This window comes from Nyctereutes procyonoides, unplaced genomic scaffold, assembly GCF_905146905.1.
Source record: "Nyctereutes procyonoides isolate TBG_1078 unplaced genomic scaffold, NYPRO_anot_genome, whole genome shotgun sequence".
Taxonomy (NCBI): Eukaryota; Metazoa; Chordata; class Mammalia; order Carnivora; family Canidae; genus Nyctereutes; species Nyctereutes procyonoides.
In genome coordinates this window covers 30,965,873-30,993,532 of record NW_026575052.1, presented here as the reverse complement: position 1 = coordinate 30,993,532, position 27,660 = coordinate 30,965,873, and the positions used below count along the sequence as shown (strand labels likewise).

Below are 27,660 nucleotides of genomic sequence, written 5' to 3'. Positions count from 1 at the left end.
TTCCGCGGCGTCCCCGGGGCGGCCTGGGCGGGACTTCCGGCAGAGCGGCGGCCTCCGGGAGCGGCAGTGCCGCGGCGGGAGCTGCCGGCGGAGCGGAGGTGGGGGCCGCGGTCGCGGGAGCGCGGGGCGGGGGCTGAGCGGCGCTACTGGAGTGCGGGTTGAGGGCGCGAGGGAGCGGGCGGCGGGGCGGCGGGCGGCAGCTTCCGTCGGCGGCTGCGGAGAAGCACCTGGCGCGGCCGCCCGGGGAACGGCTCTCCCCTCCCAGAGCCGAGCTCCAGCTTGGGGAGCTGTGGTCCTGGGTTCGAGTGTGACCGCGACGCCGTGAAGCTGCCTCTTGAGCCTCGGTTCCAGGTGGGGCAACAGGGATCGTGCGCATGCGCAGCAGGGCGCGGCCGGGCGGGGCCGGAGTGCGCGCTTGGCGGCCGGCGGCGTTGCTGCAGGTGTGGTTGGCTTGCAGCAGCGTCCTGAGCCCTCGGAGGCGACTACACCTAGGTAGGGGCTGCTCCAGGTGGGGCTGCTCCAGGTAGGGCTGCTCCTAGGCTTGCGCTGGGGGCCGGAGCCCCGGGAAAAGGAGCAGCTCTCGGAGGAGATGAGGGCTTCAGGTCACCAAGGTCATCTTTCCCCAGGAGGGTTACCTTTCTTCCAGCTTCCCTTGGAACATCGGCACTTCTGGGAGCTCAGTACCTGGGTCCTTATCCCTGTGGTTTCCCATTCATTGCAGGCAGCTCTAACTCGGAAGTCCTTGGATGCATCTGTGAGCGAGCCAGGAGTCTTCCTCTTTGCAGTTTCTGCTCATCGGTTCTCACTGGGTTGATGGACTTTCAGAAAATTAAGAGCAATAAACTAAGAATAAAATAACAGTTTGAAAATAAATAAATAAATAAATAAATAAATAAATAGATAAATAAAACAGTTTGAATATTGGTATGATGGGGTGGCAGTAGTGACTTTCTAAGGATTTGAGTCTAAAAAGCATCAAGAACACTGTGTAAGGTATGTCCTTTTTATAATTCACGATAAATGCAAAATCTGTATGGAGGGTCAAAATGATCAATTTAGGGGCAGCCCGGGTGGCTCAGCAGTTTAGCACTGCCTTCAGCCCAGGGCCTGATCCTGGAGACCTGGAATCGAGTCCCGCATTGGGCTCCCAGCATGGAGCCTGCTTCTCCCTCTGCCTGTGTCTCTGCCTCTCTCTCTGTGTCACTCGTGAATAAATAAAATCTTTAAAAAAAAATGTTCAATTCAATCACTATTTGCTGTTACCACGTTCATCATCAAACTTACAAGCACCAGCACAGTGTGTTGAAATAACACAAATTTTGTGATTAAGTCACTTGTCATCATTTCAGACGGTCTACCAAAGAATATACTAAAGTAACTCACCAGAATTCCTGGAGTGAATAGATCTCTTTCAGTGCCAGGAAATGATTTGTCAATCCGTTGAGAGATATAATGGGACTTTAGCAAGTAATACCTGATTTTAGCACGTGCCGCAGAAAGCAGGGATGCCGTAAAAGCAGTCTCCAACTTGTCAGTAGATTTCTATTACGGAAGTCCATTAATAGGTCAGTTCTTTAGATTTTAAAATGTATTTTTCTTTTTTAAAAAAATTTTAAAAGATTTTACTTATTTTGAGAGAGGGAGGATGAGGCCAAGCATGAGCAAGGGGGAGGGTCAGAGAGAGAGGGAGATGGAGACCCTCTGTTGAGCAGGGAGCCGGATGTGGGGCTTGATCCCAGGATCTTGGGATCATGACCTGAGCTAAAGGCAGATACTTAACTGACTGAGCCATCCAGGTGCTCTAAAATGTATTTTTCTATAGAAACCATGATGTAAGTGGAGAGTAAGGTCTTGCTTATGGTCGTTATTACAGAAATTAATTTTTGCTCATGTCAGTGATGGGATTTGTTTTGTCCTTAATGTCTTCTTGGCCCTTAGGATTCCTTTGATCCTTCATTTATGGAAGAAGGAAGCTGAAAGAAGAGCGTAGGGTGGGGAGGGAGATTCCATTTAGGAAGATGGAAGTGTGGATGTGACTGGGATGTTTATTACTTGGCTATGGTTAATAGAGTTCCCCACCACCAGTTTTATCCCTGATTGTTAAAGAAATACATGTTCATATGAAAAATACAAAAATACAGAAAGTAATAAAGAAGCAATAAACCAGTCACCCTTCATCTAGCTGAAACCATGTCCTATGTATTGAATTACTGAACATTTCCTTTTTAAATAGTTGAGTTCATAATGTATGTTGAATATTGTTTGAATTATTAGCTATAAGCATTTACCATTTATAAATAATAAATTTCCTTTTAAAACTCATGATTTTCATGGGGCACCAAGCTCAGTCATAGAGCATGTGACTGTTGGTCTCAGAGTTATCAGTTTGAGCTCCACATTGGGCATAGAGCTTACTTAAAAATTTTTTTTGATGATGAGAAAATTCACACATACACAAAGGTGGACGGTACAGTGAGTCACCATGAGTCCCATCACTCAGCTATAGTAACCATCACTTGTAGCTAATCTTGTTTCATCTATATCTTCACCACTTCCCGCAATTCTGTGGTCTTGTCCTATGACTATAATGCATTTTTGTTTTTAAAAATTGTAAAAAGAGGGGATCCCTGGGTGGCTCAGCAGTTTGGTGCCTGCCTTTGGCCTGGGGCATGGTCCTGGAGTCTCGGGATTGAGTCCCGCGTTGGGCTCCCAGCATGGAGCCTGCTTCTCCCTCTGCCTGCTTCTCTGCCTCTCTCTCTCTATGTCTATCATAAATAAATAAAATCTTTTTTTTAAATAAATTATAAAAATCGTAAAAAGATGTTTATCTCTCGATGCCCAACTTGTGTGTGAATGTTCATATAGATTTTTTAGGAATGGGAAAAAAAGTTCCATAAGGATTTTGTAAAGTATTTTCATTCAACAATTATTGAATAAATTGCAAAGAATTAGATGACCTTACATTCTGTTTGTTTTTTACTTTGCTTCCGTCTTTTCACATTGAAAAGTATGAATTTGGTGACAAGTATTTGTAGTAAACCCATAGTCTAATGATTTTTACAGGATATTGAATAATACATTTAAGAAAAAATGGATGAAGAACCAGAAAGAACTAAGCGATGGGAAGGAGGCTATGAAAGGACATGGTGAGTAGGGCATTATTACCCTCTTCTCTTTTACACATTGTTTCTTGTTGTTCTACACCTTTATCTTTTCTCTTTCAGTCATTGGTTCTTTTAAATAAATTCATTAAAATATATTTAAGACATATTAAAATTTACCTGTTTCCATTTATAAGTCATTGATTTTTAGAAAATTTACTAAATTGTGCAATCATCACCATAAACCATTTCTAGAAAATTTTTACCACCCCATTAAGATCCTTTATACCCATTTGCGATCAATTTCATTCCTACCTCCAGCTGTAGACAGCTAATCTATTTTTTGTCTCTATGAATTTGCCTTTTTTAGATGTTTCATGTAAATGTAATCATGTAATATGTGACCATTTATGTCTGGCTTCTTTCACATAACAGTATTTTCAAGGTTCATCCAAGCCGTAGCAGGGATCAGTAATGCATTCCTTTTTATTGCTGAATAACATTATATTGTATATCATGTTTTCATTCATCCACTCACCGGTTGATAGACATTTAGATTGATTACAACTTTGGGCTTTTACGAATAACATAGCTGTGAACATTCAGGTGCCTATCTCTGTGGGGACTTCTGTTTTCATTTCTCTTGAGTTAATACATTTCTGGATTTTCAAACAAATTATTGCTTACAGGGAGATTCTTAAAGAAGATGAGTCAGGATCATTGAAAGCTACAATAGAAGACATTCTCTTCAAAGCAAAGAGAAAAAGGTATATAAACTTTTTTAAGTGTGTTACAAAAAGTAAATTATTATTATTATTTTTAAAGATTTTATTTATTCATGATAGACACAGAGAAAGAGAGAGATTGAGAGAGAGAGAGAGAGAGAGAGGCAGAGACACAGGCAGAGGGAGAAGCAGGCTCCATGCAGGGAGCCTGATGCGGAACTCGATCCCGGGACTCTAGGATTGTGCCGTTGGCTGATGGCAGGTGCTAAACCGCTGAGCCACCCAGGGATCCCCATAAATTATTCTTTTAAGGCTTTCTGTCCACCTATACACACTCCTAAGTACTTCATTTCAGCTGTGTTCCAGGGAAACTGACCTTTAAACTCTTGAATTAGGGGAAGGGACCAGCAGCCTAGCACCTCAAAAGGGAAATGGGTCTTCAGGGACTATCCAAAATGCCTGTAATTATGTGGATCCCATAAGTTAATTTACTTCACTAAACAATGCAGGTTAGTTGAAAAGTTACATTAGTTTTTTGGGTAATAGAGGACCTTCCATTAAAATGTTTGCATAATTTTAACAGAGTATTTGAGCACCATGGACAAGTTCGGCTTGGAATGGTATGTTGATATTTTTTTTCTTTACCAGTACAGAACTAGTTGGGTTAGAGAAACATTCTGTCTTGACAGAATTAATGTTAGTAAGACAACAAACATTTTCAAAGAATATATTAAAAATATGTGTCTAGAATATGTAAGTAATAAATGCCATTTTTACTTTCTGGTCAAAAGTGTATTTGAAAATTGTCCTTATTTGTGGTTTATTTTTGGTAGATGCGTCATCTTTATGTGGTAGTCGATGGATCAAGAACAATGGAAGACCAAGATTTAAAGCCAAATAGATTGACTTGTACCCTAAAGGTATAGTAAAATGATTTTAATTTATACTAAATGTGAGAAAAGACACTGAATTCTAAAAGAAGTTTATTTTACTGTAACATCTTTATTAAGATACAATTCACCTACCATAAAATTAATTTATTTAAAGCGTACTGTTAAGATTTCTTTCATATTACAGAGTTGTGCAACATTATTGCCACAATCAATTTTAGAGCATTTTTATCATTACAAAAAGAAAATGCAGGGGGTCCTGCCGGGCTCAGTCAGCAGCGTGAGTGACTCTTGATCTCAGGGTCGTGAGTTCGAGCCCCATGTTGGGTTTAGAGATTACTTAGATAAATAAAACTATAAAGAAAAAGAAAAAACTATAACAAACTTTCTGTAATTTTGCCAAACAGTATTCCACTGTATACAACTTTGGGTTGTTTCTACTTTTGGGGGCCATAATGAGTAATGCTGCTGTGAGTATTCATGAACAGGTTTTTGTGTGGATCATGTTTTCCCTTCTAAAGCTTGATTTTAGCCTGGGTACTTGTGTTTAATCCACTTTTCTGTGACCTAAGAGAATAGCAGCTGGGATGACTTGGTGTGCACCAAAGGGGGGAAGCTCAGCATGGGTGGCGTGCAGACTCCATTGAACTTACAGAGCTCCATTTTATCTTCTGACACTCTATTGACTGGTCTGTGTCTCGTTTCACTAACTGGGCCAGGGAGGGAGGATATGATGCATTTCCATGAGGACATAGTCCCAGACTTTGAACTCTTTCCATTAATTAAGTATCAAGCATGAGGCACCTGCTTCACAGGTGCTTAGTGGTTGAGCACCTGCCTTCAGCCCAGGGCGGATCCTGGAGACCCGGGATCGAGTCCCACGTCTGGCTCCCTTCGAGGAGCCTGCTTCTTCCTCCGCCTGTGTCTCTGCATGCCTCTCTCTCTCTCTCTCTCTCTCTCTCTCTCATGAATAAATAAATAAAATCTTAAAAAAAAAATTAAGTGTGAAGCTTGGATTCTTCCCTTCTGACAAGGAATGTTAGTTCCTGATTTCTTTCCTTATTCATTCATAACTCCTGGCAGAAGAAGAAAAAGATAAGATATACTCTCTCTCTTCACTTCTCTCCCAAAGTAAGAGTATTAGCGAGATTTCTTGGAACTTTTTTCAGTGAGGAATGGGGCTTCGTGGGAATAGGGTGAGGTAGAAGCTGGGTCCTACTCCCGCACTCCATTCTGCTCCAGATTCCTCTGCTGCTGCTCTTATACACAAGTTTTTAAAATTTACTAGGTTAGATTTGTGCTTTATGTTCTCTCTTGGTAAATGTGTGTGTTTATTGCAGTTTTGATCAATTCTCCACAGTTGAATGACAGAGCATTCTCTCTTTAACACACTCCAATTGGAGTGTTATCTTCACAACTACTTTTTCAAGGTCCACCATAACCTCCAGAATGTGAAATTCAACTCCTTTTTATCTTTAGCAGCAAGTAGTTGACCGCTCCTACCTTCCCGAAAGGGACCTTTCTTTTGTTTTTTGTCTGTTTTTGTTTTTGTTCTTTTTTAAGTAATCTTTTTTTTAATTTTAATTTTCTTTTATTTATTTATGATAGTCACACAGAGAGAGAGGCAGAGATATAGGCAGAGGGAGAAGCAGGCTCCATGCACTGGGAGCCCGACGTGGGATTCGATCCCGGGTCTCCAGGATCGCGCCCTGGGCCAAAGGCAGGCGCTAAGCCGCTGCGCCACCCAGGGATCCCTTTTTTTAAGTAATCTTACTGGTGCTGTGGGGCTGGAGCTCACAACCCAGATCAGGATTCACGCAGTCTAAGTACTGAGCTACCCAGCACGCCACCATCCTTCTTCTGACTTTGGTTACATGGAGTCTCTTTTATTTTCATCTCAGGCTCCTCTCTGCAATTTTAGCATGCTGGAGCGCCCGAGGACTGGCCATAGTTCTTTTTTTCTATCTCCCCTCCTCCCTATACCTTCCCATGAAGAAATGTTTTTACAGAATGCATTTTTTTGAGTTAATACAAACTAGAGCTAAGTAGGTGTTTAACCACATTATTTAGGAAAATGATACAACAAAAGGCTATTTATGCTCTTTTTTCTTTAAAGTAATTTGTGGGGATCCCTGAGTGGCGCAGCGGTTTGGCGCCTGCCTTTGGCCCAGGGCGCGATCCTGGAGACCCGGGATCGAATCCCACATCGGGCTCCCGGTACATGGAGCCTGCTTCTCCCTCTGCCTATGTCTCTGCCTCTCTCTCTTTCTCTCTCTCTATCATAAATAAATAAAAATTAAAAAATTTAATAAAGTAATTTGTTTCTCTCTTTTTTTTAAGATTTTATTCATTTATTCATGAGAAACACACAGAGAGAGGCAGAGACACAGGCAGAGGGAGAAGCAGGCTCCATGCGGGGAGCCTGATGCAGGACTCCATTCTGGAACCCCAGGATCACACCCTGAGCCAAAGGCAGACAGACGCTCAACCGCTGAGCCACCCAGGCATCCCTATTTATGCTCTTAATTTCTGTCCTCCCAGCCTAGTCAGGGTCTTGCTTTGTCACATGGTTATCCCTTTTCATTGTGTTTGGATTTACTCAAATCAGTCCCCTAATTTTTTTTTAAATTTAATTTAATTTTATTTATTTATGATAGGCACACAGTGAGAGAGAGAGAGAGGCAGAGACACAGGCAGAGGGAGAAGCAGGCTCCATGCACCGGGAGCCCGACGTGGGATTCGATCCCGGGTCTCCAGGATCACGCCCTGGGCCAAAGGCAGGCGCTAAACCACTGCGCCACCCAGGGATCCCTCAGTCCCCTAATTAATAAACACATTCAAATTATTCCTAATTTATCAAAACCCATCCTCACTTCTCCTCATTCTTGTTTCTGGCTTCATTGGATCTTTCCATGTTTATTTAGACTGATTGATTGATGAGAGAGAGAGAGAGGCAGAGACACAGGCAGAGGGAGAGGCAGGCTCCATGCAGGAAGCCCGATGTGGGACTCGATCCCAGGACCCTGGGAACACAACCTGAGCTGAAGGTGGATGCTCAACCACTGAGCCCCCAGGTGTCCCAGATCTTTCTATGTGTAGATTATTTCTGTCTCATGTCCAAATGGTTCCATCTTTTACTTATCTTTTTATTTCTTTGAAGATTTGAGAGAAAGCTAGTAAGAGAGTCAAGGAGGGGCAGACAGCATCTCCAGCAGACCCCCACCCAACACAGAACCTGACTTGGGGCTCAGTCTCATGACCCTGCGATCACCACCTGAAATGAAATCAAGAGTCAGACACTTAACCACCTGAGCCATCCAGGTGCCCCGGTTCCATCTTTTATCTTTTTTTTTTTTTTTAAGATTTTATTTATTTATTCATGAGAGACAGAGAGAGAGAGGCAGAGACACAGGTAGAGGGAGAAGCAGGCTTCTCAAAGGGAGCCCGATGTGGGACTCGATCCCAGGTCTCCAGGATCACGCCCGGGCCAAAGGCAGGCGCTAAACTGCTGAGCCACCCAGGGATCCACCCGGTTCCATCTTTTAAACCCAGTTCATAGCTTACCATTTTATATTCAGGCTTATTTAATATTGTGATTTTTATTTATTTGAATATTTTCAAATTTATTTTTTATTTAATATTTTTACTAAACATTTGAAAATCTCTAAGCCTAAAAATCATGATAAGTGATAAATAGGTTTCATAAAACATGTTCTGTATGGTTATTATTTTGCCCTTATCTAGTATTTTTGCTTTCTTTAAACAGTTGTTGGAATACTTCGTAGAAGAATATTTTGATCAAAATCCTATTAGCCAGGTATGTAGATAAGCGATGGAATTCAGAATTAGATTTCTGATATTACTGTTATATTTATTTTTAAAATGGTGGGCATACATTCTATGAATTATTTTAAGTGATCCGTATTGTGTACCAGTTTCTGGTATATTTATCAATGAAAAGCAAGGCAACTCTAAGTTAAATAATGTACAGTGAACTCCTAGTTAAATTTCTGTCAAAGACATCATGAGAAAAAGTTTCTTACATGTTACTTATGCCTTTTATAATTAACTAATTTATTTTTGTTTTTATTTTGAGATTGGAATAATTGTAACAAAGAGTAAAAGAGCTGAAAAACTGACCGAACTCTCAGGTATGCATAAAATTACCTTTATAGGACTCAAGGACTCGGCTCTATTTATCCAACCTTGTAACCCTGTTCATAAGGTTGCCTAATAAGTAAAATGAAGACTTCTTTTATGCTTTCCATGTGAAACTTAATAACCTCTCCATTATATCCTCCATTAAATTCTTGGTATCTAAGATGAACTGCTTTAAATTGAGTTCTGTACAGTAATGAACACTACTGCAGTGAATGTAAATGTTTATGACTTACACATTCTTATCCTGAAGGTATTAAGATAAAATTATTTTAACCATTCCCAAAATACACTTAGTCTTAAAATTAATGTATTAAAAATCAAATCTCTAAAGAGCAAAGGGTTTAAAAATTGAATTGCAGTTATTGTTAATAATTCAGTTTTTCTGTTGGCATGACATGCCTAATTGAATTTTATTCTCTTAAAAGATAGTGCAGATTTTATTTGCTTTGGTATATGTGCTGTAATAAGTTCACATGACTAATTCTATTTTAGTTTCTGTGAAATACACTATCCCTTAAATGCAGTTCTCATCCTTTCATCCTCACCAGTACAGATTAGTGCGAAATGACATATTCGTCAGTAATGGTTGTTCACGATGTTAGTAAGGACTGATATGTATGTTAGGCTGCAGTGTTCAAGAAATTCAGTTGTGAATAACCAAAAAAAAAAAAAAAAATCACACTAGCTTTATCTTTTTAAAATTTTTTAAAAAATTTTATTTATTTATGATAGTCACACACAGAGAGAGAGAGGCAGAGACACAGGCAGAGGGAGAAGCAGGCTCCATGCACCGGGAGCCCGACGTGGGATTCGATCCCGGGTCTCCAGGATCGCGCCCTGGGCCAAAGGCAGGCGCTAAACCGCTGCGCCACCCAGGGATCCCTCACACTAGCTTAAACACATAAGGGAAATGATTGGCTCATCTCTGAAGGAGGGCTGAGTTCACCCATAGTCTTTTCCGGGGTTCTTGGCTGTTTGGCTTCATTCTCTGAATATTTTCTGAGGTAAAAAGAAGTCTGTTATCAGCCCCATGTCCACATTACCCTTGTAGTCCTTAGCTTCAGCACAGGCCCCACAGGTCTCTGAATGGCCCTGCTTATGATCTGCCCATCGTTAAGCAAAGTGGCCAGAGGAAAGAAGTATTTTGTTGGTGGGCCTGGATTATTTGCCTGTACCTGCAGCAGGAAGGAAGCAGTGTAAGCAGCAGGATTATGATACTGTGAGGAAAGGATGGTTTCCCTAAGGAAGGGATGTATGGCCAACCCTCCTGAACCCTTCCCACATTCAGAGTAGTTTTTTCTGGATGCCAAGGAAGTCCTATGTAGAGGGATGCAAAATCCTCTGGGTATTCTGATAGGCCTCTTGATGGCACCCTTTATCTCTCTGATAGAATCACTGCTGTAAACCACACCGATAATAACATAGTATGTTTTTTTCCCGGACTTCCCGGACTTACAATACAATAGGAGAGGAACAAGATAGTTTGTATGGTACAGTAGAAAGAAAACTAGTAGATAGAGAGCCAAGAGACTTAGGTTTAAGTGCTGATCTTGCCAATGGTTGGTGTTTGTCTTTAGGCAAATCTTTAACTTGTTAGAATCATTTCTCACTTATGAAATGAGGGATTTGGACTTGCTGAGGTACTTTTCATTTCTAAAATTTTATGATTCCAAGAATAAATACTTAAAGTGTGTATTAAATAATGGCAAATGCTTATTAGTATTTTATTTATTTATTTTTTAATTTTTATTTATTTATGATAGTCACACAGGGAGAGAGAGAGAGAGAGAGAGAGAGAGAGAGAGAGAGGCAGAGACACAGGCAGAGGGAGAAGCAGGCTCCATGCACGGGGAGCCTGACATGGGATTCGATCCCGGGTCTCCAGGATCGCACCCTGGGCCAAAGGCAGGCGCCAAACCACGGCGCCACCCAGGGATCCCCTTATTAGTATTTTAAAACTCTCTCAGATAAATAAGAACATGAAGAAGCTCCAAGTAGATGAATAGACAAAGACATATAATTCATACCAGGATAAAAACAGAAACAGGGGATTGCTCAACAGTTTATTGTTTTATATATTTTAAATGCACAAAATGAAGTTTAAAAAGCAATGTATTGCTTGTGGATCCATGGAGAAACTGGTATTTATAATGCTGATAGATTGATTAATTTATCTTACATTTTTTGGAAAAGAAAAAAAAATAGTTGTTCCTTGGAATTTATACTTAAGAAACATGAAAGAAGAAAAATTCTCATTCTACAAATACACTCTTTGTACAGTAGTGAGAGATTGGGAAATGTTCAACAGTACGGAGGTAGTTTGATGAATTAGTGATCAAATCAATTTAATGATATTTTGTTTATCATTATTAACATGGAGACAGTGTTGAAATAGAAAATGTCTGAAGAATACCAGATTTCACTGAATCTCAGATTCCATCATTTGTAAGATACCTTTATCTTATGAGCCATTAAGAAAGAAACACTGTAGCAGTTAAAATTGGTACAGTGTCGGGCACCCCGGGTGGCTCAGCGGTTTAGCGCCTGCCTTGGGCTCAGGGTGTGATCCTGCAGTCCAGGGATCGAGTCCCATGTTGGGCTCCCTGCATGGAGCCTGCTTCTCCCTCTGCCTGTGTCTCTGCCTCTCTCTCTCTCTCTCTCTCTCTCTCTCTCTCTCTCTCTCGTCTCCCATGAATAAATAAATAAAATCTTAAAAAAAAATGGTACAGTGTCAGATGATATATACAAATTGTTCACAACAAAAAATATATTGCCTGGTATGAGATAGACAATCTTTTCAGATGTTATTTTGGTAACAGAAGATAGCATAGCTGTGTTTATTTGTGGAAAGTTTCCTTTCTTAGGTCTTCTGATTTTTTTTTTTTAAGATTTTATTTATTCATTAGTGTGACACAGAGAGAGGGAGAGACACAGAAAGAGGGAGAAGCAGGCTCCCTGCTGGGAGCCTGATACGGGACTCGATCCCAGGACCCCAGGATCACAGCCTGGGCCTAAGACAGATGCTCAACCACTGAGCTACCCAGGTGCCCCTCTAATACTTTTTTTAATCCCCCAAAGAAAAATAGGGAATTGCAGTCATTCTTCTATCTGTGAATTTTTGCTTCACTAATAATAAATTTATACCTCCCTGCTCTGCCTCTTACTTTTCTACATAGAAATATAAGCTTTTTTTTTTTAAGATTTTTATTTATTCATTCATGAAAGACACACAGAGAGAGAGAGGCAGAGACACAGACAGAGGGAGAAGCAGCTCCATGCAGGGAGCCCGACGTAGGACTCGATCCTGGGTCTCCAGGATCAGGCCCTGGGCCGAAGGTGGTAAACCGCTGAGCCACCCAGCTGCCCGAAATATAACTTTTTGTAGTAAAAACCTTCTGTAGACACACTTGAAATGGCAGTTAAACTAAACATGAATAGCACGAATAATGTACATTATGGAGTTGGAACAGCTGACCTCAGTGGCCATTTGTAGGTTCACATGTGAGTGGACAGCCATGTCTGTCACAACAGCTCCCTGGCTGCCAGAGTGTAAGATACAGCGTGATTTCAGAGATGTTAAAATGTGAAAGTATATGAGTCTGGAAAGGAAAAAGTTTTGTGCTTTAATAATATTTAAAATATCGGGGATCCCTGGGTGGCTCGGCGATTTGGCGCCTGCCTTTGGCCCAGGGCGTGATCCTGGAGTCCTGGGATTGAGTCCCGCATTGGGCTCCCTGCATGGAGCCTGCTTCTCCCTCTGCCTCTCTCTCTCTCTCTCTCTCTCTGTGTCTCTCATGAATAAATAAATGAAATCTTTAAAAATAATAATAACAATAATAAAATAAAATATGTGCTAATAGGGCACCTAGCTGGCTCAGTCAGTAGAATGTGCAACTCTTGGTTTCGGGTTCATGAGTTAAAAATAAAAAGTGTGGGGCAGCCCCGGTGGCGCAGCAGTTTAGCGCCACCTGCAGCCCAGGGCCTGATCCTGGAGACCCGGGATCGAGTCCCACGTCAGGCTCTCTGCATGGAGCCTGCTTCTCCCTCTGCCTGTGTCTCTGCCTCTCTCTCTCTCTCTCTCTCTCCATCTCTATGAATAAATAAATAAAATCTTAAAAAATAATAAAAAAATAAATGAAAAGAACGAAAGGCATACAGTGATTGTTTAAAAAAATTAAATAAATAAATAAAAAGTGTGCTAGTACATAGAAACAGATTATTTTTATTCTATCTTTCAGTATGCATAAAATTGCAACTTATTAAAAACATAAATTGAAGAGATTTCTGTTCTTTAACAACATATAGATAAGTAAATTTGGGGAGAAACAAATTTCTGTAATGTATATATAAAATGTTATTATAAGTAGATTATTCCATTTCTATTTTAGGAAATCCAAGGAAACATATAACATCTTTGAAGAAAGCTGTAGATATGACCTGCCACGGAGAACCTTCTCTCTATAACTCCTTAAGCATGGCTATGCAAACTCTAAAGTTGGTGTTTTACATTTTTTATTTGTAATTGGTGTCAAATTTTTTTGAATGAATTGAGATGATAATGTATTAATAGGTGTCTCCATAAACTGAGCTGTAATGAAACTTAAGAGAAATAGGTAATGTTTCTGATGTTTAGTGTGGTGTCGGTTTCTAATTTTCATTTTATGTCTGAGTTAATAAGATATTTGAAGGTTTTAGAAAAGTATAATTAAAACTGTATCTATATTAGTTCAAAAGAAAATGTTGATGAAAAAACATATATATATATTTTTAAAGATTTATTTATTTATTCATGATAGAGAGAGAGAGAGAGAAAGAGAGAGAGAGGCAGATACACAGGAGGAGGGAGAAGCAGGCTCCATGCCGGGAGCTTGACACGGGACTCGATCCCGGGACCCCAGGATCACGCCCTGGGCCAAAGGCAGGCACTAAACTGCTGAGCCACCCAGGGATCCCCTGAAAAAATATTTTGTTAAAAATTCATTGTATATGAAATTTAGTGTGATATAATAATTGAGTTTGTTGTAGATTTATTGACTTTTAACTTATTTTGTAGTACCTCTGCAAATCAATAGCACACTTTTCCAGCAAGTTCAAATATGTGGAATATAGCTAAGACCGAAATATTCTGTTAGTGCTAGCTTATATATTTTTATCCCTGGATAGTGTGTCCTGATTTTTTTTGTGTGTGTGTGTGTCCTGATTTTTATACCTTTATATAACAGACGTTTTTCTAGTTTTGAAGTAGACAAAAAGGAGATAGCACCCACATTAAAGGTAGGCACAAGAGCAGCATCCACAAATGAATTCTGAGAGCCCAACGATACAGATATTAGCAGGAAAGCTGTAAACAACTGAAAATTGCTCCAGAAAGCATAGAAAACAGTTCATCACATCTTAAAGTCTTATAAATTATCATATAATTGAATGATACACAAACACTAATGTTTATGAATGTTATGACTCTGAATCACCATGAGGTTAAATTATAGCCTATAAAAAAGATGTACGTTACTATTGTCAAGACACACCTTAAAGTTGATCGTGCAATATTGTTATCCTTTCCAGTATACACTTTAGACTTCATACAAAACGAATCTACTAATTTGTAAGTTTGGTAATGTCAGGAACCTTATTCATTCTTGCTTAACATTCTAGTCCCAGAACCTAAAAGAGTATTCGGTAAGAATCTATGGAAAGAATAAATGAATCAATATTTTTTGTAGCTTATTTTAGAAAAATTTATATTAGCACATTTAGAGATACTCAATTCATTCCTTTGTATTATTAAAACAAATGAGATATTCTGTGGTCTGAATATATAAACCACATGTACTGTTTTTCTGGGTAAATTTTTTATTAATTTGTTATACCTCATTGGAATATATTTTATCTTTCTATAGACACATGCCTGGACATACAAGTAGAGAAGTCCTAATCATCTTTAGCAGCCTCACAACTTGTGATCCGTCTAATATCTATGATCTAATCAAGGTAGAACCACTACATTTCTTTATAATCCAAACCAGATTTATAGCTCTGAAGAGAATTCGGTAGTGAATTTATTACTAGTTTTCAGAAAATTATTTTCTCAAACATACTAATTTTTGCATGTCTTTTTTCTGCCCACAAACCCTTCACTTACATGGATTTTATGAAGACCCTCAAGGCAGCTAAAATTAGAGTGTCTGTCATTGGATTATCTGCAGAGGTTCGGGTTTGCACCGTACTTGCTCGTGAAACTGGCGGTATACATCTAGATTCTTCAGTATTTATTCATAATTACTATGTAAGATGTAGCAGTTTATTAATTAGGATGTTTTCATCTGTTTTAAGGTACTAAACTTAAGTCACTTCATGTCCCAAAATCTATAATATGGATAGTCCTCTTAAATGTATCACTGATTCTATAAGATATTGTCTCACAATGCATGGATTTTTTTCAGTAGTTATTTCAGTGTTTAGAGCATGCGTTAATAACGTTTGAGACACTAGAAATGTCACTAATATGTAATACTTTGTAAAGATCTAATAACTTGGCTTTAATTCAATTGTAATTATAGTTATTCCCAGAGAAGTCAATTTAGAGATGTCATTTAAAGGATGTTTTTAAAAAATGATAATTTAACTTAAATACTCATTTTGAAAATGTACATTTTCAGATGGTAAAACTTTTATAGAATAACATAACTAAAATTATGAACTAAATTAAGAACTAAAATTGAGGTGTGCTTGGCTGGCTGAGTTGATAGAATGTGCAACATTCAATCTCGGGGTTGTGAGTTTGAGCCCCAAGTTGGGCATAGAGATTACTTAAAATATTTTTTTAAAAAAATTACAATTGAAACTTATGTCTGGAAAACTGATTTTTTTCTTTTACTTTTCATCTAATTAGGCACATACCATGTTATTTTAGATGAAAGCCATTACAAAGAATTACTGACACATCATGTTAGTCCTCCACCTGCTAGCTCAAGTTCTGAATGTTCACTTATTCGCATGGGTAAGTGTTTATTTTGTGTTATTTTCAAATGAATATTTAGGGACGCTTTGGTGGCTCATTTGGCTAAGCATCTGACTTCTGCTAAGGTCATGATCTCCAGGTCCCCAGGTCAAGCCTGTGTTGATCTGAGCAGGGAGTCTGCTTGTCCTGTCTCTGCCCCTCCTCCTGCTCTTGCTCTTTCCATCTCTCTCTGAAATAAATAAAATCTTTAAAAAAATAATAAAATAAAATGGATATTTATTTATTTTTTTTTAATTTTTATTTATTTATGATAGTCATAGAGAGAGAGAGGAGGCAGAGACACAGGCAGAGGGAGAAGCAGGCTCCATGCACCGGAAGCCTGATGTGGGATTCGATCCCGGGTCTCCAGGATCGCGCCCTGCGCCAAAGGCAGGCGCCAAACCGCTGAGCCACCCAGGGATCCCAAAATGGATATTTATTTTTAAAGTTTTTTTTTTTTTTTTTTTTGAGTGAGAGTGTGCACACGCAAGCACAGGGAGGGGCAGAGACAGAGCGAGAGAATCTCAAGCCGACTTCACACTGAGTGTGGAGCCTGGCATGAGGCCAATCATGGTCCTGAGATCATGACCTGAGCTGAAATCAAGAGTTGGACACTTAACCAACTGAGCCATCCAGGTGCCTCTACTTAGTTGTTTCGATATGTAGATAGACTTAACATTTTATGTAATGAAGTTGTTTTTTTATTTTTATTTTTTTATTTTTAAAAGATTTTATTTATTCATTCATGAGAGACAGAGACACAGGCAGAGGTAGAAGCAGGCTCCATGCAGGGAGCCTGACGCGGGACTCGATACCAGGTCTCCAGGACCAGGCCCTGGGCTGAAGGTGGCACCAAACCGCTGAGCCACTCTGGCTGCCCTGTTTGTTTTTTTTTTTTTTTTTAAGATTTTATTTATTCCTGAGAGCCATAGAGAGAGGCCAGTGGGGGGGGGGGGGCGTGGGGGCAGAGACACAGGCAGAGGGAGAAGCAGGCTCCATGCAGGGAGCCCGACGTGGGACTCGATCCCGGGTCTCCAGGATCATGCCCTGGGCCGAAGGCGGTGCTAAACTGCTGAGCCACCCGGCTGCCCTGAAATTTCTTTTTTATGGTTTCTGCTTTTTTTGGACGTGTTTCCAGAATTTAAAAATATGTATGGAGGGCGCCTGGGTGGCTCAGTTGGTTAAGCGTCTGCCTTCAGTTCAGGTCATGATCCCAAGGTCCTGGGATGGAGCCCCACATGGGGCTCCCTGCTCGGCGGGGAGCCTACTTCTCCCTCTCCCTCTGCCACTCCCCCTGCTTGTGTTCTCTCACTCTTTCTCTCTCAAATAAATAAGTAAATAAATAAAATATTTTTTAAAAATTTGCATGGAAAACCAAGTACATGGGTTTAGGCATTCCAAAATTTTAAATGTAGAAGTATATCTTATATAAAACGAAAGTGGACAACCATGTAATAGATCCCTGCATTGTGTCAGAAGTATTTAAAAATTACCCACATTTTCTTTTTAAAAAGCACTATGTGTTATTAATTAGAATCTGTGATCTTTAGATCTAAGGATCTTTAGATCTGTAGAATCTGTGATCATATGTATGGATGGATCTTTCCTCCACATTCTCCACTTTTAATTTTTCTTTTTTTTTTAATTAATTTATTTATTCATGAATGATAGAGAGAGGGAGAGACACAGGCAGAGGAAGAAGCAGGCTCCATGTAGGGAGCCTGATGTGGGACTCGATCCTGGGTCCCCAGGATCACACCCTGGGCTGCAGGCGGTGCTAAACCGCTGCGCCACCCGGGCTGCCCTCTCCACTTTTAATTTTTCACATAACCTGGAATTACAGTCAACTTGACCTCAGTATAATAAACAAATCTGAAGGGCAGGAGAATACAAGAAACGTACAATTTTGTGGGCTTTCTGGTAGGAACATTTTTATTTAGGTTCCTAGTTCTAGAATTTTGATACTTGCTTGAAAAAAGAAAGTAATACATTTTCTTCTATCAAGGATTTCCGCAACATACCATCGCTTCTCTGTCTGACCAAGATGCAAAGCCCTCTTTCAGCATGGCGTAAGTAAAACCCTTAAAACTGTCAGTGGTTATGTTTTGACACTTTCAATTCTGTCCTGCAAGTTATAAATTTAAAAATATAAACTGAAGTTGTAGGGCTCGGAGTGTAATGGCGTATGTAAGAGGCTACCTTATATGTAGCACTAGCAAGGAGTATGGACTCTGTGGAGTAATCTTCGGCAATTAGTGCTAAGTAAAACAGCAAGGTAGAGAAAAATGTTTAGTATGCTACTACTCATCTAAGAAGAAGGTGGAGACTTTTTTTTTTTTTAAGATTTTATTTGGGCAGCCCCAGTGGCAAAGTGGTTTGGCGCTGCCTGCAGCTGGGGGTGTGATCCTGGAGACCCGGGATCCAGTCCCACATCAGGCTTCCTGCAGGGAGCCTGCTTCTCCCTCTGTCTGTGTCTCTGCCTCTCTCTCTCTCTCTCTCTCTCTCTCTCTCTCTCATGAATAAATAAATAAAATCTTTTATTTTAAAAATTTATTTATTTATTTATTCATTCATTCATTCATTCATTCAGGAAGCCCGATGTGGGTCTCGATCCCGGGTCTCCAAGATCACACCCTGGACTGAAGGCGGCGCTAAACCGCTGAGCCACCCAGGCTGCCCAGAAGGTGGAGACTTGATTGAATATACATATTTGTTTATATTAATGACAAAAATAGTAATGGAAATAGAAAGTAAAATAGAAAAATGTATACCTGGCTAGTGCATGGAGAAAGGCAAAGGGATGGCTCCTTGACGTTTCTGAACATACCTTGTTTTAACTTTACATAATTATAAAACAAAATTAAATTAAAGAAAGTAATTCTTAAAAATCACAAATAAGAGTTGTATCCCCAGTTATCGGGGTACCATATAGACTGAATGTCCCGTCTTCCCTCCTGCCACAAAACCAGACAAAATACATGAAATAGTGATTTTCAGACGTGGACAACAGCCAGTGCAGGTAATGATCCTTGAAACACATGAGGTGGGCCCTGTGAGTGCAGCTTACTGCCTGGAGAGAATTTCCAGGCTGCAGTGCAGAGAGGGAAAATCTACTCAGAGCCTGGAGGTCTTGCTCAGGTGAAGAAACAGAATTCAGAGTTTGGGGAGGCTGAAATGGCTGTAGTTTTCCAGGCACAGTACTAGAAAGTAAGGAGCTATACAGAGAGCTCTTGAGACCACAGAGAGACGTCCCCATGAGTCATCAGCTGAGTTATGATCATCACATTCGTGTGGAAACTACCTGAGGCCCAGGAAAGAACCCCTGAAGAGGAGAGAGGTGGCCTAGTCCGTGGAGCTCACAGGAGGCATGCAATAGTTCATGTTCCCCCTGATCAGTGTGGAGGGATCTCCTTTAACATTGGGCATTGAACAGAGTCCACAGTGAGGGAACCAAAATGACCCTAGACTAACAGCTGTTCTGGACAGCCTAATGAACTCAAAAGCAAGTTTTGAACAGATCAAACTATTTCCAAGTTACTTAACTATATTCTAGAAAAAGCCCCAATGTGTTTAAGGGAATACCAGAAAGTCCAGCACCTAAAAGAAAAATTCATAATGTCTGGCAGCCAATCAAATGACCGGGTATGCAGAGAAAGTGGAAAATATCCCCCACAAGAAGGAGAGAATCAAAGAACAGAAACATACCCAAGAACAACACAGTTGATAGAATTAGTAGACAAAGTATTAAAACAGCTGTTACGGGGAAAAACAAAACAAAAAAAAAAAACAGCTATTACGAAAAAGACCCGAATCAAAGTTCTAGAGACAAATGCAGTGTCTGAAGTGAAAAATATACTGGATGTGATTAACAGCAGATGAGTCACTAAAGAAAAGAGTGAATTCAGAGACATTAATGCACTTGGGGCACCTGGCTGGCTCAGTCGGGAGAGCGTGAGACTCTTGATCTCAAGGTCATGAGTTCAAGCTCCACATTGGGCATGGAAATTATTTAAGAAAAAAAAAAAAACAGTAAAGACATTAATGCAACCTATTTGAAACAAATGCAGAGAGGAAAAAAGGTAAAGAATGAACCTCGCCTAAGTAAGCTGTCAAACAACTTGATGATTTTATTTTATTTATTTAATTTTTTAAAAAAGATTTATTTATTCATGAGAGACACAGAGACCCAGGCAGAGGGAAAAGCAGGCTTCATGCATGGAGCCCGATGTGGGACTTGATTCCCAGACTCCAGGATCACACCCTGGGCCGAAGGCAGGCACTCAACCACTGAGCTACTCAGGGATCCCCAGCTTGATGATTTTAAAATCAGGGTAGCATACTTTTTTTTTTTTTTTTTGCTATAACCATTCACATCTTTATGTATCACTTTAATGTTTCCTCCCACAGGCACCTGGATAGCAACACGGAACCAGGACTTACATTAGGAGGGTATTTCTGCCCTCAGTGTCGGGCAAAGTACTGTGAGCTTCCAGTTGAATGTAAAATCTGTGGTAAGAGACCAACTGTTCTCTGTCTAATAAATTAATCTTGAATAACTTCTTACCTATATTGCTTTTTTTGTTTTTAAGATTTTATTTATTTATTCATGAGAGACGGAGAGAGAGAGAGAGAGAGAGGCAGAGACACAGGTAGAGGGAGAAGCAGGCTCCACGCAGGAAGCCCGATGTGGGACTCAATCCTGGGTCTCCACGATGACACCCCGGAGCCAAAGGCAGGCACTGAACTGCTGAGCCACCCAGGGATTCCCCCCCATATTGCTATTAAAGTAAATGTAGGGGATCCCTGGGTGGCTCAGCGGTTTAGCGCCTGCCTTTGGCCCAGGGCGCGATCCTGGAGTCCTGGGATCGAGTCCCATGTCGGGCTCCTGGCATGGAGCCTGCTTCTCCCTCCTCCTGTGTCTCTGCCTCTCTCTCTCTCTCTCTCTCTCTCTGTCTATCATAAATAAATAAATCTTAAAAAAAAAAAAGTAAATGTAAATGTTAAACTCCGCCAGTGTTTCTCAATTTAATCTGTGAGAATAGAAATGGCTTTTTTTACTGAGTGCCCAGTACTCCATTTCTCAGAATAAACCTGGTATTCTGGAACAGTTTTCTGATTATCTTTCTGAAATGAGTATGTTCTTTAAAGGCTTTGCAGTAGATCTTACGTTTCTGCAGCTCTTACCTTCATAAAATAAGTATATATAAGGGCAGGGAGGAATTACAGGTAATAGAATTGTAGAATTTTGTTCCATTTTTAAGGAAGCAAGTGGCCAACAGAGGTCACACAGTTAGTGACAGAAGTACGACTCTATCCTGGAATTTTCTTTTTAAAGCAATATGTAAATGAGGAAATCCATACCAGCAATCTTAAAAAAAAAAAAAAAACCTTGAAAATATTTAACCTCTCATTTGACATTTCAGCCATTGTCTTAATGAGCTCTGGACTATTAAACATGATTCCCTGCTTCATTTGTTAGGTCTTACTTTGGTGTCTGCTCCACATTTGGCAAGGTCTTACCATCATTTATTTCCTTTGGATCCTTTTCAAGAAATTCCTCTAGAAGAACATAATGGAGAAAGGTATATGAGTTTTGATTTCTATCTGTTATACGTGGTACAGTAATGTTTGAATGCATTGTTACAACATTAAAAAAGATAGTCCTATTGGACAAGACAACTTTTTTTTTTTTTTTTTTTTTTTTTTTTTTAAATTTTTATTTACTTATGATAGTCACAGAGAGAGAGAGAGAGAGGCAGAGACACAGGCAGAGGGAGAAGCAGGCTCCATGCACTGGGAGCCCGATGTGGGATTCGATCCCGGGTCTCCAGGATCGCGCCCTAGGCCAAAGGCAGGCGCCAAACCGCTGCGCCACCCAGGGATCCCTTTTTTTTTTTTTTTTTTAAGATTTTATTTCAGAGAGGAGAGCCAGAGCATAAGCAGGGGGGAGGAGATAGAGGGAGAAGGAGAAGCAGACCCCCTGTGGGGAGCCCGATGCCAGGCTTGATCCCAAGATCCTGGATCATGACCTGGGCCAAAGGCAGAGGCTTAACCAAGTGAGCTACCCAGGCGCACCACCCCCTCCTTTTTTTTTTTTTTAAAGATTTTTATTTATTTATTTGACACAGAGAGAACCTGAGAGCATAAATGAGGGGAAGAGCAGAGGGAGAGGGAGAAGCAGACTCCCTGCAGACCAGGGAGCCCCATAGGATGCAGGGCTCGTTCCTAGCACCCTGGGGTCATGACCTGAGCCATAGGTGACACTTAACTAACCAGCTGAGCCACCCAGGAGCCCCAAGATTACGTCTAATATGGAAAATGAGATGGTACAATGCCTTGGTTATGACTGAAGTGACTCATTACTAAACAGATCTGGATCTCTAGAAATCTATTAATTTCCCTAAGCCCATCTCTGTATATAGTACCTGTAGTTATATGCTGATCAGTTGGCTCTCCAAAACAACGAGAAAGCCCTGATTTGCAGCCTTAGCTTATTTCCGTGGTGTAAAACCAGAGGATTTATTCAGAAGGTCTAGTATTAGCATAATAAGAGAAATAGAAGTTCAAATAAAGAGTAGGAAAGAAATAGCTAAAGGATATTTTCTACTATTGAAGGACGAAGCTTTGTAGATTGGAAGGGACCGTCCGGTGCCCCACACCATTAGGGAAAACAGACCCACACTGAAGTTCATTGTTGTGAAATTTTAGAATATGCAACAAAACTCTAAATATTTCTAGATGGGGAAAATTAAGTCCCATACTCGAATTAAAATTGTTTTGCCTCTCAGCAATACTGGATACTGCCAGGGAGCGATTTCCTTCCAAATGTGGAGGAATGGTTGTTACTAATTTAAATTACAGGCCTACCAAACCTATCAATTAGATGTAGGTAGAATAAAGACATTTTCAGACTTGTGAGGCCTCAAAAAGGGGCTTTCTGGAGAACTGTGAAAGAGATGATTCAAAGAAACTGCGAAAGAGTATGACCGGAAGAGAATAGGAACATTGATCTAATTCAAATGTGGCTAGGATGATGATAAGAGGAGATTCCAGAATGATACTTTTATGTCAGATATGGGGAATAAATAGTCCAGCTTGGAGAGGGTCAGAATGTGCCAGGAGAGATGTCACCAAGAGGGTGAAAACTAGAATTCCTGATGTAGGTGAACACACGAGGACTTTTTTTTTTTTTGGTATATTTTTTTATTGGAGTTCGATTTGCCAACATATGGCATAACACCCAGTGCTCATCCCGTCAAGTGTCCCCCTCAGTGCCCTTCACCCAGTCACCCCATTCCCCCCCGCCTCCCTTCCACTACCTCTTGTTCATTTCCCAGAGTTAGGAGTCAGAGAGAGGACATTTTGGATTTCTCAGGGAATGGTTGGGGTTGAGTTGGCATCAATTACGTAGAAAACTAAGCTTGTGGACAACAATATAGTTTTGTTTTGTTTTTTTTAAACAATTTTTTAAATTTTTATTTATTTATGATAGACATACAGAGAGAGAGACAGGCAGAGACACAGGCAGAGGGAGAAGCAGGCTCCATGCACCGGGAGCCCGATGTGGGGTTCGATCCCGGGTCTCCAGGATCGCGCCCTGGGCCAAAGGCAGGCGCCAAACCGCTGCGCCACCCAGGGATCCCAACAATATAGTTATTAACTTCAGGAAAAAAAATATGTTGAAGATGGGAAGAGTTGTGTTATGTGGCTCAGCTGAATGTGTTTATATAGTCTTAACAAACTAAATGTAATGTTCTTCCACTCAAAATGATTTCATTATATAGAATTAAGAATGGTGTTAGTTATGTGTGTGTATATGCTATAGATTCAAGAGGGTTAAAAGAAAATTAAATTCCCATCTTCTACATTTGGAGGTTTACAGCCAATGCCAGGAAAAAAAAAAAAAAAAAAGCAATAGCACTGTAAGCATAGGTAACGATCAGACTTTTAAAAGTTTTCAGTGTTTGGGGAACTGGAAATGAAGTGGGGGTGGGTAGGGAGAGAGCTGCTAATTTTGTAAGCTTTGAAAACTTTTAACTTTTTAAACCATTCCTTCAACGTTAAGCCCTTAGGCATCCACACATAAATTAACTTCTCTTCTGTCCGTCTAGAATTGTACCAGCTGTCTGCTCCTCACTATTGAGAGTCGCAAAGTGGTCACTCAGATTATTTTCTTTTCTTTCTTTTATTTTGAAGAATATTTTCTTTTTTATTTGAGAGAGAGAATAAAAAGAGACCATAGGCTGAGGGAGGAGCAGAGGGAGAGGGAGAATCAGACTCCCTGCTGAGCCCCCCAACGGCAGGGCTCATCCCAGGACCCTCGGATCAGAACTTGAGCCAAAGGCAGACACTTAACTGAGCCACTCAGGCGCCCCCCAAATCATTTTCTGTAAGGCTTTATTGCCTCACAGAATCCCAGTAGTGAAAGCATGCTCGTATTTAACCTTGAAGGAAATAATTTTTTTATTTTTTATTTATTTTTTTAAAAAAGATTTATTATTTATGTATTTATTTATTTATGATAGACAGTGAGAGGGGGAGAGAGAGAGAGAGAGAGGCAGAGACACAGGAGGAGGGAGAAGCAGGCTCCATGCAGGGAGCCTAACGCAGGACTCGATCCCGGGACTCCATGATCGCGCCCTGGGCCAAAGGCAGGCGCCAAACCACTGAGCCATCCTGGGATCCCTGAAAATAATTTTTTTAAGTAGAATTTTGCTTATGAGATGTCCTTGGGATATACTGTAGAATTTTCTTAAGTTACTGGTATTCTTAATTCTGTCTTTCTCATAGAAGTTGTATGTAAATATAATTACTAATTATAGGATTCTTGTTACTGAGATTTTGCTGAGCTGTTTTAATGAGTGAATTCCTAATAAAATGATTCTTAAACTTTCTTTTTCAGATTTTGTTATGGATGTCAGGGGGAATTGAAAGACCAGCATGTAAGTTCATGTGTTTTCTAAGTATTAAATAATTGTGTTTTTTTAAAGATTTTATTTATTTCTTCAGGAGAGACACAGAGAGAGGCAGAGACCCAGACAGAGGGAGAGGCAGGAGCTCGATGCGGGACTTGATCCCAGGACCCCGGGGTCACGCCCGGAGCCAAAGGAAGATGCTCAACCACTGAGCCACCCAGTCCCCCCTAAATATTAAACATTGTACAAGAAATATTGAGGAAATAGCATTAGAAGTTTTTGGTGCATTATTGAAAACCAGGCTCCTATCAGGTTATTCCTCGGAAGTATGATAACAGTAGGGAAAGATAAAATGGGAGCAAAATGGTTTCAGTAGTCTGCTTTATAATGCTGCATTTTAATTTTTCTATAACAGTATTTCAGTACTTTAAACTGTCTTTAGTCTAAGGCTAAATGGTATTTAGTTTGAAATTAAAAGCTTGTTCTCCGTATTATGTTTTAGGCTCTGTCACAATTCATTTTTAAGTTAATATTTAAGGTAGCTACTACAGACCAAAGGCTGTTCCCTCCCAATGTGCCAGTGAGAATATTTTTTAAATTTTTGAAGGGGACCAATTTGAATGTATACACTTATGTAAAGATGCAAATTAGACCACTATCTAGCTTTAAATGCTTATTAATTTAGTTAGGTATCCATATTTAAAACTATACTTTGTGCACCGTATAAAATATCGGTTGGAAGGATTGCTTGGTCTACTCTCACATTTCATAAAACAATTTTATTAAGTTTCACATGCCCCTTTGACATCAGTAGCTTTATCCTGACTAGAGCCACCTTTGACTCATTTGACATTTCTTAAGAACACATTGTCTTTACTTCTGTGCTTTTGAGATGTAATAATTTTTTAATCTCTGTATGATGCTGCCTTGGAAATTTCACCCCAAGGCACAGTATCCAAATATGTAATATTGATAAAATAATGGGTTTTTTCTTTTTGCCTTATATATGTCTTTTTCCATATTCTTTAATTGTTAAATAAAAGGAGACTATAATTGTGCAGTTGTGAGGTCCTTTGTTTTTTTTTTTTTTTTTTTTTAAGATTTTATTTATTTATTCATGAGAGATCCAAAGAGAGAGAGAGAGACAGGCAGAGGGAGAAGCAGCTCCATGCGGGGACCCCAATGCAGGACTCGATCCCAAGTCCCTGGGATCACAACCCAAGCCGAAGGCAGACGCTCAACACACTGAGCCACTCAGGCATCCTTGTACTTTTCTTTTTAATCAAATCAGAGAAATGACGTAAGCATTTGAAATTAGCACTAGGGCAGCCCTGGTGGCACAGCGGTTTAGCGCTGCCTGCAGCCCGGGGCGTGATCTGGAGACCCTGGATCGAGTCCTACGTCGGGCTCTCTGCATGGAGCCTGCTTCTCCCTCTGCCTGTGTCTTTGCCTCTCTCTCTCTCTGCATCTCTATGGATAAATAAATAAAATCTTTATTAAAAAAAATGAAATTAGCACTAATTTCAAGCTCATGTATCTTCCTCAGATAGTTAATTAAAATGAAGTAATTGAAAATACCTTACAATACAAGAGACTTTAACAGTCAAAAACAAGGTAATTTTCTCATTTGTAAGGAATAGCGTTTTTTTGGGGGAAAAATAATCACCTTATATTTGAGAACAAATAGTACATTGGAAGTAATTAGGTAGATGCGTGGGGGAAATTGATAGAGAAAAGAACAAAGCAATTTGAATGTCTTCTAGCTGTGTGGTACTTAACTTTTGGAAACTCCTTTTTAAATTTTCTTTTCTGTTTTTCACTGCAGGTCTATGTTTGTGCCGTGTGCCAAAATGTTTTCTGTGTGGACTGTGATGTTTTTGTTCATGACTCTCTCCACTGCTGTCCTGGCTGTATTCATAAGATTCCAACGTCTTCAGGTATTTGATTCCAGCAATTAGTAGACAGTGGATGCAATAAAAGGACATTTGCAACTGTAAATAAAATGAGTCTTCAGAAGAAGCTCCAATTAAAAATATGAAGACGGAAAATCTGATTTAAGAAGCTGTTTGGTAAGAAGACTTAGGATTGGGGTGCCTAGCTGGGTCCTTCATCAGAGCATAAGACTCTTGATCTCAGGGTTATGAGTTCGAGCCCCTTGTTGGATTACTAAAATAAACTTTTAAAGAGGGGAGGGGCGGGGGGGAAAAATGTGGGATTTTATATTTTAAAATTTGTGTCCTTCACAGAAATGCCCAGAATACAATAGTACTTCACTGTTAATTTGGTTTATAATGTTTTCAAAGTCATTATACATTATTGTTTTTAAGTTACTTGTAATAATTAAATTGATACGTTAATTTCATTGCTTTATAATTAAAGTAAATATTAAAGTAAATACAGAATTATTTATTTTTCTTCAATTTTAGTGTAAAAGGAAAATTATAAGTTCATAGGAGATGAAAATTAAGCAATAGTAAGGCAATTATTACTGTTCCACCCACCTGAGGGGTCTCTGAGCTTAACTAAAGAATCATAATATAAATATACATCTCGTGCATCTACGACTATTTCATAGCTGTGACCAAAAGGGGTCTTTTTAGGTCTAAACATTCAGTCATAAGATGACCGCGGCCGCACGTGGCACCAGTATACTGCAGGGGATATTGAAGAGGAGCCGCGGACGGGCGGGAGGGCAGCATGGAGCAGTGCTCCTCAGCCGCAGCCCTGGAGCAGGTCACCCGGCTGCAGTTCAGGTGCCAGGTGACGGGTCCTTCACAGGCCGCCAGGGCCACTGTCTCTTGCATGAAGTCCCTGAGTACAACTTCCAGGGGCCCCACAGGGGACGTGTCTGTTTTGAGACCCCCCCCC

The 27,660-nt window shown here is 40.1% G+C and overlaps 1 protein-coding gene across 3 annotated transcripts; it reads left to right on the top strand.

Moving 5' to 3' along the window:
- Positions 1-27,157, top strand: GTF2H2 (general transcription factor IIH subunit 2). 3 transcript variants are annotated; one of them, XM_055332369.1, is made up of 17 exons: positions 1-98; positions 722-993; positions 3,064-3,146; positions 3,791-3,868; positions 4,410-4,446; positions 4,660-4,746; positions 8,483-8,533; positions 8,813-8,867; positions 13,266-13,371; positions 14,778-14,868; positions 15,035-15,122; positions 15,770-15,877; positions 17,883-17,946; positions 20,285-20,388; positions 21,357-21,459; positions 24,780-24,819; positions 26,618-27,156. In XM_055332369.1, exons 3-17 carry the CDS (start codon positions 3,091-3,093, stop codon positions 26,735-26,737), a joined length of 1,188 nt encoding a protein of 395 aa, XP_055188344.1. In that variant the 5' UTR covers positions 1-98; positions 722-993; positions 3,064-3,090; the 3' UTR covers positions 26,738-27,156. The 3 variants fall into 3 exon arrangements, with proteins under 3 accessions (XP_055188344.1, XP_055188346.1, XP_055188345.1); XM_055332370.1 differs by lacking the exon at positions 1-98 and adding an exon at positions 161-351; XM_055332371.1 differs by lacking the exon at positions 722-993 and having other exon boundaries at positions 57-98; positions 26,618-27,157.
- The last annotated feature ends 503 nt before the right edge of the window (positions 27,158-27,660 follow it).